Source organism: Sceloporus occidentalis, unplaced genomic scaffold, assembly GCF_023333645.1.
Source record: "Sceloporus occidentalis isolate IW3139 unplaced genomic scaffold, rSceOcc1.0.p SCAF_6, whole genome shotgun sequence".
NCBI lineage: Eukaryota > Metazoa > Chordata > Lepidosauria > Squamata > Phrynosomatidae > Sceloporus > Sceloporus occidentalis.
Window position 1 is genome coordinate 56,431,831 of NW_028316986.1, and position 15,001 is coordinate 56,446,831.

General features: G+C 40.8%; 1 protein-coding gene across 4 annotated transcripts in view; it reads right to left on the bottom strand.

The window, feature by feature from the left end:
* Positions 1-3,570: 3,570 nt before the first annotated feature.
* Positions 3,571-15,001, bottom strand: part of LOC149310786 (visual pigment-like receptor peropsin) — a 38,307-nt gene continuing 26,876 nt past the window's right edge. For 3 of the 4 annotated variants that reach the window (XM_089528380.1, XM_089528383.1, XM_089528384.1), the window contains exons 3-6: positions 13,587-13,686; positions 11,727-11,831; positions 8,918-9,141; positions 3,571-6,830 (exon numbers count right to left, since the gene is read on the bottom strand). In XM_089528380.1, the coding sequence (XP_089384506.1) occupies positions 6,387-6,830; positions 8,918-9,141; positions 11,727-11,831; positions 13,587-13,686 (873 nt within the window). In that variant the 3' untranslated portion in view covers positions 3,571-6,386. The remainder of the gene's footprint in view (positions 6,831-8,917; positions 9,142-11,726; positions 11,832-13,586; positions 13,687-15,001) is intronic. The other variant, XM_089528381.1, reaches the window with a different exon arrangement.

A 15,001-nucleotide genomic window follows, 5' to 3' on the forward strand; every position in this document is an offset into this window, starting at 1 on the left:
CTGCTTCATTAGAGGGCAACCTAGCAGTACCATGAAGTGAAGCAAACATGTTTTTAAGAAAGGAAAGGAAACAGGATTGGAGGTGCAACTATGACTGCAAGGGAGGGAAGCATGACATGGGGCGATGTGACACAAGGGAGTTTATCACACAGGAGGAATTTCTCTTAATTTCAAATGAAAAGAAAGTGAGGCCAGAACGCATTCATGTGAATTCGCTAGTTCAGTGAATTTATGTGAATTCGAATTGTGTTCGAATTGACTTCCCATTGCCTGAAAATAGCTTACCATTGCCCGAAATTACGTGTGATCACCTCTCACGCAATAAAAACCCCATGATTGCTTTTGGACTGACTTCCCATTGCTCGAAATAGCGTGTAGTAGTCTATCATGCAATAACGTTAAACCCCATGGTTGCATTCGGATTATACTTCCAATTTCCCTTGTCTGATAATGTCCAAGATAGGGGGAGGAGAAGAGGCAGAGGAAGAGGTGGTGGTGCAGCAGGTGCGGGCAATGGGGGTAAGCAAGGATGTGCAGAAGCATGAGTTGAAAGGAGAGGGAGGGGAAGGAGAGAAAGGAAGCAGTGGTATAGTGCAAGAATAATGGGAGGGAGGGAGGGAGGGAGGCATGACAAAGTTGAGCTGTGAGGCAAGGTGGGGAAAGGAGGCAAGAGAGAGTCAAAGGTGCAGTGGTAGGATACAAGGAGCAAGAGAGAGAGGCATGAAGGGAGAACAGGTACAGAAGAAGGAGGAATGATAGCAGAAGGTGAGGCAAGTAATGATAGGAATGTGGAGGTGCAAGTGGCAAAGTTCATGAAACAAAGATGGAAATCATGGTGAAAGTCCAAAGAGAGGCAAGGAAGGGCAGTGGTGAAATAAGAGAGGGAAGCAACATGAAGGCATAAGGGGAAGCAAGAGAGAGGAAAGCAGGGAAAATGGAGTGGCAGGTACAGCAGGATACTGCAAAGAACAAGATAGGTAGGTACAAGGTAAGGCAAAGTGCAAGGGAAGAAGGTGTAGTCTGGAAGTGTGTTCTGGTTCTAAAACATGGCCACATAGCTCGAAAAACCCACAAAAAACTGTGTTCTGATTTTTTTTCCTCTGCATTTCCCCTTGCAAATATCAGATTTCAGTCATTCTCAGTGGCTTCCTAGGGTATTTTCATGTATCTGTATTGATGGCAAAAAAGTTAAGGCTAAATCAACAACAAATAAGCATAGTGATATTATGAGAATAACAGTAGAAGTCTCTGTCTGTGGCATTATGGTTATGGTTATGATTTACCACATCAGGAATGTACTGACCATTTTACATACTTTCTGTCTTGCTCTTATTCCCCACAAGCATCCTGTGAGGTAGATTTGCTGAGGGATAGTGATGATCCAATATCACATGGCAAATTCCATCACCAGACAGGCATTTGAACTTGGATCTTTGCATTTTAAACACTAGCTGTCTCAAAAGAGTGGGTACTATTAAAATCGTATAAAGGTTGAAATATATGGACAGAAAAATGCAGCTGTTAATGAGCTGAAGCAATAATAAACATAATGATAATAATTTTCACAGTATGCAAATTAATGTCTAGATTTGAAGATACTGCAAATCAGTTTACTCAAGGTAAGTGATATAGATTTATGATCTCAGGCTCCAATCCTATCCTACATACTTAGCTGAGAATATGTTCTTTAGAACCCAGTTGGGCATATGTCTGTATAGAAATAATGGATTTTCTAAAAACCAGTTTGCAATTGTTGTTGTAGGTGAGGGAATAATACCTTCTATTCTGGCTGTTGAAAAACAGGGGCAGACACACTGATCAAAATAACAAGTGACTCCTTATTCCACCTCAACTTGGAACAGAACTCCATGAAAAATAAAAGACATTGGCCTGTTACAGACTGCCAAAATAAAGTTGCTTCGGGTCTCTTTAGAGGTATGCTGTTTAAATGATGCATGCATCCTAAGAATCCGGAAGTTGCACCAAAGCTGCACTCCAGTGCTTAGGAATGGAGTGTGGCTTTGGCGTGACCGCTGGACTCTTAGGACTCATGCATCATTTAAATAGCATACCTCCAAAGAGACCTGAAGCAGCTTTATTTTGGCAGTCTGTAACAGGCCACTATACCATAAAAGTCTCTACAGAGGAAGGCAATGATTTCAGATCTTCCTCTTCAAGTAAAATGACAAAATAATTAATTTCTCAGAAATGGTTCTGATTAAGCCAATGATGCAGCAGTTGGTCACAGGGGTTCTTAATTATAAGGTTTCTGGACACTGAAGGTCTGGCTCAGAGCAAAATTTTAAGGTTAGTGGATCCAAATCCATCTATTTTCTAGGTTAGAACAGGCTAAAGGTCTTGTAAGTCCTGCATAAAAATCCATTGGAATTATAAAGGCTAAATTAAACAAAACAAAACAAACCTAAATTCTTTAAGAGAGCAGACAGAGTCTGCTAAAAAAAAAAAAAGTCCTAGCTCACAATTTCCCTTTCCATTTTCCACCATCTTGAACAAAAGCTGTGGTTCACAAAGGCTGACCTTTCTTGGTTGTTTGCTAGTGGCTGTTGGCTTGAATCTCTAGGAAAATTTTATGTAACCAATTGCTGTGAATTGTTGAATTGTGAAGAATGTCATTACTGGAGCTGGTTTAATTAAAGTCCAGCACATCTACCCAGAGTCAATCTTTGTCCTCCTTTTTTTTTTTTTTTGACTGCCAGTGAAATGTCACAGCTTTGCCTATTGTGGAGGTCAAACACCAGCCACACTGTTAAGTTAAACAAGGAAGATTTCTCAAGCAGCATTGTTCAAGGGTTTCTTTCCATGAGGGACGTTATATCCCATTCCCAAATACTCCCAAGCACTTTTACACTCTGTTTCTCTCATTAATTGGATTATTTGTTTTCAAGCATCTTGCTGAGTTGTCCCACGCCTGGTTGGCAAAAGCCTAACATTAATTTGCGATTGGTTCAAAGTGGTCTTAAATAGGATGAGTATCCAGTGTGGAGAGGCCTGCTCTGGTTCCTGAGCCTGCTGTGTCTGGTTAGTCCATGCTGAGCTCATCAAGAGAACAAGACATCTGAATCAGATGTCTAGTGGCTTAAACATCATGCAAAGTTTCAATCTCATCAGCACTGGAAAACCACTGGGTGATGTTGGGCAAGTCCCATTCTCTCAGTTTTCAAGGAAGGCAATGGTAAACTTCCTCGGAAAAAAATTTGCTAAGAAAACTCTATGATCGAGTCACCAAAATGTTAGTGTTGGCTTAAAGGCACAAAGCAAGAACAACTAGGCAGTGATGCTGGAGGTTTCCATATCAGAGGAACAGGTTTCAGACTGAACCCACTATGGGTTCAGTTGGTTTCTGATATAATCGTGGCCAGCTCCAACCAGAAAGAAATATGCTATTAGTTCTTCATTAGTCATGGTAATTAAGGCCAACACATACAGAAACACCCCCTCCACCACACATACACACATACATTTTTTTACCTCTAAAAATGAATATGCCTCCAGTTTATCCATGGCTATGAATGAAAGAAATCAATAGTTCTCTTTCTTATTGCTTAGAAAGTTTATTTGTTTAAAATTGAAATTAGAGATGATAATCTTAGAACAAATATACCAAGGGAGGAAAGGAAAGTGGGGCTTTTTTTTTGTAACCATCCCAAGGAATACAAATCAAAAAAGGTCAGTCTGCAAAAACACATTAGCTTACCTCCCCGCTTCCTCCCTTTTTCAGAGAGTGTAAAATTCCACAGGCTTTCAGAAATGTTATCAACTTTCCTCCTCAGTTAATGGCCCAAGGTACAAATATGGATACATGTTTGCATGCAATGAATATTTCAGAATGGAGGTCTTTACCTGCTATACTCCATCATTTGTACTGTGGTGGTCTCATGGCAGTTTTGTATGAGAAATGAAATAAGAAATTATTTTCATTTCCCTGTTGAATTCTCTAAAATGGGGCATGCAGTGTTTAACTGACCTATTAAAATGCACAGAGAGATTTCTCTTTCCCCTTTATATCATGCAGGGACATAGTGTTTTCGATCCTTGGGACTTGAGGCTTCTTTGGCATTTTAAGAGATCTCAGAAAGAAGGGCAAGTACCAGAAAACTCTGTTTCAAAGAAACTGAGTACCCCAACTATAGTGCCAACTATGGTGGCAGTTCCTACTAGTCTTAGCACCACTTGCAGAGCTTGGGGGTTGGGATGGGAAATTCCATGTTTTTCTTTTTCTTTTAAATAAAGCCTCTATTATCCACCAGCAAGCATTACTTGTTTTCTGACTCTGCCTCTTTGAGGGTATATGAACTTTCATGTGAAATTTTCTTCTTTAACAATAGTGTTATGGTTTTATTGGGACTTCATTCTCCACCTCACATGAATAATGCCCTTCTTTTGGCTGGATGCAGGGCTGGCCATACCATTAGACAAAGTGAGGCAAATGCTTCTGGTAGCAGATGCTCTCCAGATCCTTCGCTTGAGGCCTTCTGGCCATTTCTTTCTTTTGAAGAGCAGTTATCTTCAGTGTCCCCTAAACTAGCTTTCTGGTTTCAGGTGTCAGAGAAGATGCTTTCTTGTTGGCAGTGTTCAAATAAGATTCAACTGTATGTGTGTGTTTCCATTTTGTCCTTTGCCTCATGGAATAAATTCTCGAGGCTGGCCCAAGCTAAATAAATAAACAAACTATGTAAGTCCCAGACTCTTATAGCTACGAATATTATGTCCTTGTCCTGCTTGGCAAAAGAAATGGTAATAAATAAATAAATAAATCATTCCACCTATGAAGCAGTTTCTTTAATCAGAGTGGGAATTCTTTTTGCTTGTCTATATCTGCCATCTCTCCTTGTTTTCAATAATGTTATTAGAAAAGTAAAGGAAAGTAAGAGAGACAGAGGTTGCGGCCATACTGCAGAATTAATGCACATTGACACCCCTTTAAATGTCATAAGCCCACCCTACACAATTCTGGGATTTGTAATTTGTTGTGGCACCAGAGCTCTCTGACAGAGAAGGCAAAATATCTCTCAAAAATACCAATCTCAGAATTCCATAGCACTGAACCATGGCAGTTAAAGCAGTGCCAGTCTGGATTAATTCTGCAGTATTGATGTAGCCAGAGGAATATAGTGGTTTCATTGCACAACAACTCTGCAAACCATTGTTCAAATCCTCGTTCAGTCAAATCCCTGCTCAGCCATCCCCGGTGGGGGAGATGTGGAATTTAAAAGATGAAAATGCTTTTACCCATGTCTTGGCTGTAGGCAGCTCGTATCAACTCAGGCAGCCCATCTGCAACCTGGACGGGCAGCCACGGAAGAAGTCCAGGTTGCAGATGGGCTGCCAGGTGGATACGGGCTGCCTACAGCAAAGACATGGGTAAATACAATATCATCTGTTTTTGTCTATTAGATCCTGCATCCCTCCCACTGGGATTACTGGGTGCGGTAATCTCCATGGAAACCCACTGGGTGATCTTGGGCAAGTCACACACTCTCAGCCTCAGAGGAGGGCAAAGGCAAGCCTCCTCTGAACAAATCTTACCTAGACAATCCTGAGAGTGGATTGCTTTAGTGTTGCTATAAACTGGAATAACTTTAAGAAACACAACAACAACAACAACAACAAGGAAAGTATCCTTTTGAGCTTTCTTCAGTTGCAAAAATGGGTAAAGATGGCAGTGTCAGTAGGAAGAAAGAGCATGTAGAGGGTATATTTATTATTGTCCAGCCTTGGATGACTGAGTATGAAGCAGCACCTTGGTGCTACTGGCAAAAGTTGCCTTTCCTGCTTCTCCTTGACTAAATGCAGTTTTGAGAGTGGGAGTAAACCAAGTAAAGCCAGGATTCTAGGTGAGGAATAAAAATAGTATGAAAATATCTAACTTCTAAATTACATTAATTAGGTGGGGAAAATATGATTTTTTTAAAATAAAAAACAACATGGCAGCAGACAGATTTTCTACAAAAACATCTTTCACTCTTGCAGCTGAAGAAGGGGAAATGAATTCCCACTCATACTAGAACTGCTACCTTCCTTTAGATTTAATCTGATATGCAGCAATTTTATAACCTTTCTACATACCCTGCACATGACTTCAGAACTGTTTTTTAAAATATTTTTGCCTCTTGCTCCGTTTCAAGACACACTAGTGTATGTCATATTCATATCTGAGGAAAAGATACAGATGAAAAGTATTTATTGGCCAAGGAGTACTCCAGCAAGGAGATCCTCAGATGTGTTGTAGTACAATTCTCATCATCCAAAACCAGCTAACTGAGGTTGATGGGTACTGTAGTCAAATTGTAGAGGGGCCCAGTTGGGGGAGGCAAATATGTGCTATTGGATGTACTCCTTGGCTGCACAATGTGAGCAGAGTGTGCTCACAGTCTGTCACATTCAACATCAGGATTGTTGGAAGGGGTATCAAAAGCACCAAAATACACTTCCCTGTTCACTGGGGGAGGAGTATTAGAACGACTCCCTACCCCAGAATCAGGACTTAGAGCAGGCAGGACATCTGCGGCGTATTTCTCTTCTCTCTGAGAAGGTGAATTGTCCTGTTTCTGCTTGAGGTTCTTGAACCGTTTGAGCTTCACAGGGTCCTTGATCTCTTTGGCACAGTGGAGCAAAATGAAGATGTCCTTCCGGAATTTGGAGCTCATTCCAAAGTAAATAATGGGGTTGTAAAAGCTGGCAGACTTTGCAAAAAGGCTGGCAAGGATGCTAGTTAAATTGGGCACAGAGTAACCATAGGCAGACCACATAGAGATAACCGCATACGGGGACCAGGCCATGATAAAGGCTGTACAAATGACGATGGAAACCTGGAAGAGACAAACAAACAAACAAATAAAAATTAAAGAAGTGAGGCTTATTAGTTTGCCTTTTCTTGCCCAACAGTTGCAAGAACCACGTTGTGGAAAATTAGAAGAACTAAACAATATTTCCAAATTATTTATTGATCCACTGACATAATCAATTATGTATTTCAGCCCTTATGAATTCTCTGACTCTTAGCTATCATATCTTTGTCAACAAGCTAAACTTTACAAGCATTTTAAATTAGAGATCAGCAACGAGAGGCCCTAAAGCGAAACATGCCCCCCTGTGTACTATCAGTTGCCAATGCAGATGGCTTGTTGGCCGCAGGCTTCTTTTCAACCAAAGAAAATAGATAGTTGGAGGCACATCTGTACCACCATGCCCATCTAGGTGGCAGAGAACTGGCTGCTGGCATTTTCTGGTGTATATAAAAGCCCACATTCAGTATCTGTGCATGGCTAGAGTGAGAGAGGGGCCAATGCCTCCTACAAATGTTATTGTTTTTCCTATTTCACAAGGCATGAACAGAGCTAGAAAACCATTACTTTTTGGACCAGACTCCATTGGCTATGTTGACTGTGGGAGCAGGATTCTCTGAGCTATAGTCTTAAAAACCAACCTTTCCATGCTTTGGACATAAAAGACTGAAGCCATGCTGTAGCTATGGGTGCTCAAATTCAATACAGTATGTATGGGAATAGCAGGAGCTGCATTCACAGAGACCACACAGGTGACCCAAGACAGTTTGCTGCCTGAGGCAGAACAGCATATAGTACCTGCCTCTGCATCAGGGACTATAGTAACCAAGGTCATGTTATTTTGACATAGGGGTTCAAGCACTTCTCCTTCTATGATTTTAGTATTCCTTCTCCCTGACAGCGAGACTGTAGCAAGAAACCAACCATCCAATCAGCCAGTCATTTGCTTTATTTTCATGAAACCAAATATCTGTTCACTGCCTAATAGTACTATAGCTGGTCCTGGGAAGCCAGGTTCAAGAAGGAAAATCCCACTGATCGTCTCTTGACAAAGGTCTCCTATTTCCCTGTGGAAGAAGAGCATCCTCCTCTCTTTCTGAATGATGAAAGGTACCCACCCCCATTGTGTAACTGCTTTGGCAGTTGGGTCAGAAGGGAAACTGCAGGGCGACAAAAAATGTGTATGTGCTGTTCAGGAGGGCAATATGAGGGCATTCTGCCCCATTACACTTTCCTTCAGTCCTCAAATTTCTTGCATTGTAGTAACTCAAAACTTCAGTTGAGTATTTAGCAATATATTTAGGTATTCAAAGAAAAAGGGCAGGCAAATCTAGGTGCCAACAATTTTCAGTGTTTTCTTAGGTCCTGCTTCCTGTCCTCTTGCTCCCTATGACCAACCAGAAGTAAGTTTAATTCAATCAGGGGTAGTGTAAAGCTGTAGCTGCTGATGATATATCAGACAATAAATTTCATTATTCTCCCCCCTCCCCCTTTGTTTACTAAACCCAACATTTTCTCCATTTTGTTTTTACACCCTCTTACCTTGCCACTGGAATTTAGGCTGAATGTACACTGCAGAAATAATCCATTATGAAACTACTTTAACTGCCATGGCTGAGTGCTATGGAATTCTGGGAATTATAGTTTTGTAAGACATGTAGCTGTCTCTGTTAGAGAGTCCTGATGCCACAACAAACTATAATTCCAAGAATTTCATAGCATTCAGCAATAGCAGTTAAAGTGGTATTAACCTGGGTTATTTCTGCAGTGTGGATGCAGTCTTAGACACAAGAGTACAATAACTGCTTCTGCCTCCATCTTGCTGTTTCTGCCACTGCAGCAACCACCACCACTTAAACCCAGGAGGAGGTGTGTGGACTATGGATTGTATGTGGCTGTGAGACCCCCCCCCCCCCCCCGTTGTGGGCCCAAAGCACCCCACTGGAAACTGGCAGTGGCAGAACTACATAAAAACAAAGCAAACCATCTTCTAATCCTTCCTTTACTACAGAATTTGAGTGGTGGTTGTGCAGCCCCTGTTGTGGTCCAGGATGTCCAGTGCTGCCCATCCCAAATCCTGGAAGACACCCCAAAGAAAATCCCAGACTGACCCTTGTAACACTTCGTTCCATACGCCTCTGCCTCTCCGTTGGATCACCCACTCCACTTAGAGCATGGCTGGATTTGACTGTATTAATGATGGATACATAGGAGAAAACCATGACAGAGACAGGTAGGAAAAAACAGCAGATGAAAATGGACACAATATAAGACTTGTAGATTGTTGAGAAGTTGGCTTTTGCCCAGTCAATTTCACAAGTTCCATACATGCGATCTAGGAAGCAAAAGAATTTAGCCTATTATTATTATTATTATTATTATTATTATTATTATTATTATTTTAAATGGGTTGCTGTATTTTTGCAATTTTAAAATCAATTCAGATAGGTTTGGAGAGTTGGGGATGACAACAATACCTTAATAAATTCAGATAACAACTTCCCCCTCCAACTGTCAACTTTGTTTAATCCATCCTTCCTCCTTTGCAACAGCAGTGACCTACACTATGCTTTTTTCAAGACAGAAATGGCATCCTACCGAGTCATACCAATCGCTAAGGTAGCATTTGAAGATACACTAATATCAGAGCATGTAAGTCACTCATTATAAATAATGTGTTATGGGTAATTTCTTTCTCTTGCTCAATAACTGAAGCATAATTAAGGTCACAATTCAAGAAGAAATAATTTTATACCATTTGTTGCATAGCCCTGTTTTTAGTTACTTTTACAGTTACATGGTATCTGTGGCCTCACCATCTAGGTGTGTTTTGTTCCACAGGACAGCAGTTTTGCAGCATTATGATTTTAAAAAACAAACTAACTAAAAATCGGCTACTTAGAGTGCAACCTTATCTGGCAAAGGTGGCCAAGAACAAGCTGAACCAATACCAAGCTAGCTGATGGTGTGCTGAGTTCAAACTCTCTCAGCATAGGACTGGTTTTGCTTGACTTTTTCCAGAATTGTGGCTGTGATCACTGAAATAAGGTTGGATTTGGCACAGCTCATCTCCTCCCTTGCCTCGCTCTTTCTCTGGTCCCTTTTCAGCAATTCTGCCAGCAGACCTTAGCCAGCAGAGCAGTTGACAACAGATTATCAGCAGAGCTTTCAGATCAGTCACCAACAGATGGCTCTGCCACAGGGGAAAATTTTGCTAGCAGAAATGGATTAGACCTAATCCTAACCCCCGTGGCTATCTTATCTTTGAGTCAAGCCAGACTTGTATGATACCTTTGAATATGGAAAATGAAAAAAGTTATTACATTGGATGGAATTCATTATGGGATTTAGGCCTACATAAGTATACGTATGTCTGCGGGATCTGAGCAGTTTTACATTTGTATTCAGCAAGCGGCTGCTATAACATTACTACATAGGGCAACTAATGAAGTGATCATTGTGCATCCATCCCAATGTGCATCAGTCCTGATACACAATGGGCAATGATGCTCACCAAGTTTTTCCAGTGCACAACATCAAGGGATTGCCAATGCACAACAGTAGAGTCCAGTACTCACTGGGACACTTGTTGGTGCCCTGATATGCATCTGTGTGATTCACTTGGAAGGTTCCATAGTGCCTCTTCTACGTAGCTAAGTAGGTGTAAAGGTATGTAATATAGATTGCATTATAAAATTGTGGCCACTGTATTCACAACTGTAGCAGTCACTAATTTTGGTAGGCTTGGAGTTGCAATCTCATATATATATATATATATATATATATATATATATATCCAGTTACTGTAGTGCTGTTGTGGCTAGGTGTAGGTTTGTCTACATGGTAGAAATAATGCAGTTTGATGCCACTTTACATGCTGTAGCGCTATCCTATGGAATCCTGGTATTTGAGTTTTACAAGGTATTTAGCCTTCTCTGCCAATGACTGCTGGTGCTTCACAAAACTACAAATCTGAGGACTTTGTAGGATAGAGTCACAGTAGTTAAAGTGGTGTTAAACTGCATTATTTTTACTGTTTAGATGTACCCTGTGAAGAAGCTTTTGTCCACACAACTGCACTTATATTGGTTCCATATAGTAATTTAAAATGCTAAACTAGGACAAAACACCATTAAAGATGTTGGGCTAGTTAGAATTACATTTAGGATTTGATGAGAACTAAATTTGATAACTTTGAACTTGATGAAAACTACATTTTTGATAACAGTGCAATATTACACATATCTAGAAGTTTATTGCACCCACCCACCCACCCCCATTATGGGCACGGGAAGGGGATGCTCGTGGGCACGCGTGACCAAGAAAAATGGATTTTCTTGCACACCAAAGCGTCCTCCAAAAGGCCCCATTCCGGCACCCAGCGCCATGCTGTCCCCATTCAGTGCTGAGGAGCGCCATTTTTGCCTGACTGAAGTTTTCTTTTAATACTCTTGGATGTAGGAAAACTTCCATCAGGCAAAGATAGCGCTTCTCAGCACTGAACAGGGACGGCTTGGTGCTGGGTGCCAGAATGGGGCCTTTTGGAGGATGCTTTGGTGTGTGATAAAATCCATTTTTTCTTGGTTGTGCGCGTCCACAAGCATCTTCTTCCCGTGCCCATAATGGGGGGGGGGCGTGACGGGGGCAAAGTTATTCCACTGAGTTCAGTAAGGGTTACTCTCAGGTTATTGATATAGCATTATAACCAAAATCTGAATCTGAAACTCTCCAAATCTTATAACATTTTGATTTAAAAAACAAATCTTGGGACTAATCCTAGTGTGCTGACATTTTATTTCAAGCAGTGTAAAATAACATTTCCCTTCTTTTACCCATGTAATTACTGGATTATTCCCCACCCCACACCCCCATCAATGTACCCATAAATGCCTACTTCAGGCCTAAATACAAATCCATTACCTGTATAACTGCCCCATCCCAGGACTGGAGCTACTGACCAGAAGAAAGCTGCTATCCATATAAGAAAAAGGGCCACGGAGATGCTGCTATTGCTGATACATTGTCCTGAAACACACATCAGGAGAAGATGGCACTCAGTTACATAATGGACTTTATCACAACAGGCTTGTAAGGTGCTCCAATAGCGTTTGTGTAGGAAATGCAAACATACTGGGTTGGACACAGTAATTATTGCATAGCTCTTTAAAAGTGAAATGGTGCTGCTTCTGCCTCTTGCACACTGGCTTCCATAGTCCTGTCTCTCTGCCCTTCCCAGCATGTCCTTCCCTAACTCCTTCCCAGCATGTCTTTCAGTCTGCATTTTTTTAAAAAAAAACATTTTAGTGCAAATGTTTAATCATGTTAGCCCATTAAGTAAAAAAGAAAGAAAAGAAAAGAAATTTTAAAAAGAGAAAAGAAAAACAAGCTTGCTTGGGAATAGCAAGAGGAAGAGGAGGGGGGGCGCATACTTATGCCCAATCACGCTATGTGATTGCTTGCATATCAAATTGCATCATGAAGAACTTATCACATGTGAATCAAAGTGGAAAAGCAGCAGGACTGGGAGACATTGACAAATTTTACTTGTCAATGAGAAAGAGCAATGGATGGTCTACTGACCAGCTACTGAACAGATATAGCATAGTGTGATAAGCAGCTATCCTGCTCTAATTCCACTTTTCAACCCTCATGATAAAGTCTGAAGGCATACAGTTATAATTGCACAATAAAGACAAATAAGAAAATTGCACCTAGAAAATTGGAGGGCCAGAATGTTACCCAAAGAAAGGTAGGTGGCCTGGGGTGTGTGTGTCCAAATATGACAGTGTTACTTTAATTGTTGGGGAAATTAGCTTTTGCAAGAGGTTGGGTAACCTTTAGGACTGTTTACACCTAAATATATATCAGCAACAACTGAGGAGAACTCCAAGTTTGGAGTGATCTAAGAAGGTTTTATTTAGAAAAATGCAGAGTGCAACCACACACAGAATAGCAGTTCACACAGACGCAGCATGCAGAGCTAATCGAAATGGAAATATAGAAACTGGATAGGGAGTTTGAGGGGTTTGAAGGAGGGTGATAATTACCTGTCTGATGAGTAGACCATGGAGAGGGGGTGTCTGGGAGTGAGCTGTATGCTGGTCTAGGTTTCTATGACCCATTCTTATACCTAAAAACTACCTCCAAGCAATGGGTATCTTATAAGGTAACAAAAGCTGAATGCCTTTTCCCACGAACTAGCAATGGGAGTCTGCTTGTTGATGGCTTTATTTTTAATGTGACAAAAATAGCAATTGGATCATGATACCTCTAGGATGGACAGAGAAGTTTAGCTGGGAACATAACACAGAATAGGCAGAGAGGTTGGCTTACAGTTTGGGTGCAAGGAGATCCTTTATCTCAAGTTGCAAGAGGAAATACAAATGACTTGGGGAAAGGAGGGAGCACTTAATACACCCATCTAGATTTGATTGTCCCGTTACTGGATGTGCATATACCTCTGGACATGCTTCTTTTCTCCTGGGAGCCTGACCTAGTGCTCCTGAAAGGTCATTGATCTCTCAAGAATATGCTGTCTCCAGATATGAGGTATGAAATATGGGGACCCCATCATACAGGAAGGGATTTGTAAGATGTGCTAACAAGAAGTCCATTTGCCCAAATATATAATTTCTCTAAAACTAGACATAACCCAGATGTGTATATTTTGTTAATAACATTTTTTAAAAAGGTACAAATATAGGCTTCTATCCTGTGAGATGAGAAATCAGGCCTTAATAGCATTTGAGCATGAAATCTGTGCTGTCCAAGCTATCTTACCTCTGTCCGGATGGCATCCTTTTATATACCGGGTCACACTAATCACTGTCAGTGTATTAATGCTAGCAAGACCAAACAGCAATGTCAAAAATCCATCCACCTGGAAAAACATATAGAAAAGGAGCTGTTACCACAACTCACCTTTAGAATGCCAAGAGCAACAACAAATACTGGGATTGTTCCAGTGATTCCTTATTAATATTCTTTGGGGCGTAGAAGCATTTTAAGTATCAGTGAAATATCAAATGTCAAGGGGATTTATCATCCACATGATCAGTGAACATGTAGGCAACTGAAAACTCAGGGGTGCATCATGTGGATGAGGCGTAAATGAGCTGAACAAGCAAATACATGCTTAAACACACACCCCTCAACTCTTGAAATAAAAAGGAAAAGTGGAGGGTAATAGTAGATTTTAAAACAGCTAAGTCTAAACATTTCTGATTGCTGTTCATTTCCATGGATGAGAATCTGTTGATTTAATGGAACCTACAGGGGCTTAGGCCTGGGTGGACTACAGCCAAAAGAAATAATCAGAACAGATAGAAATCAAGCTGTAGGTGAAATGTTCTCCATCTCTTATCTCTCAATCAGGAAAAGATTTGCCTACTAAAAGGCAGCATGTCAAGCTCCTGCTAAAGCCACAGGAAATGTCTTGTAAAATGGAGCCTGTCCCCCAAGAACATATCCAGGTTTTGTACCTCTGGCAAGGCAGCCATTTCCCTTTTCATGCACTGCTCATGGAAAGGAAATCAAGAATCAGCATCTTTTTTTGTGCCTACTAGTATCATTTGGAGCTTCAGTTAGCATAAAGTAGAAGCCAGCTTGCCATTGACTGACTTAAGTTTTTTAAAAAGTAAGATAGATAGGCTAAGCACTTGCTTCACAGTAAAAACAAAACAAGTAAAATAAACAAAAAACAAAACAAAACTTTCCAGACCTCACTATCCTATATATTGTGATGTGCACCCTGTTTATGTTGAATTTAATTTGAGGAAGGGGAAACCAGTGTGTTATTGTGGTCTAAGCATTGGACTATGACTCTAGAGAACAGATTTCAAATCCCTGCTTGGCCTTGGAAACCCACTGAGTAACCTTGGGCAAGTAACACCCCCTGAGCCTCAGAAGAAGGCAAAGGCAAGCCCCCCCAGAATAAAGCTCACCAAGAGAAACCTGTGATAGATTCACTTCAGGGTCGCCATACGTTGGAAACAACCTGAAGACACACAACACCACCACTAAGGATGATGTAACTGAATAGAGTGGAATTAAAAGTTAGTAATTACCTAAAGGGAATCTGATTTTGGAGAAAATCAATTTATTAAGAAAAAATTTGAGTGATTTGGGTTGGACTTGCTAATTAATTTAAGCATTTGACAGAGTGATTCCCCCCCCCCCAAAAAAAAAGTTAAGGC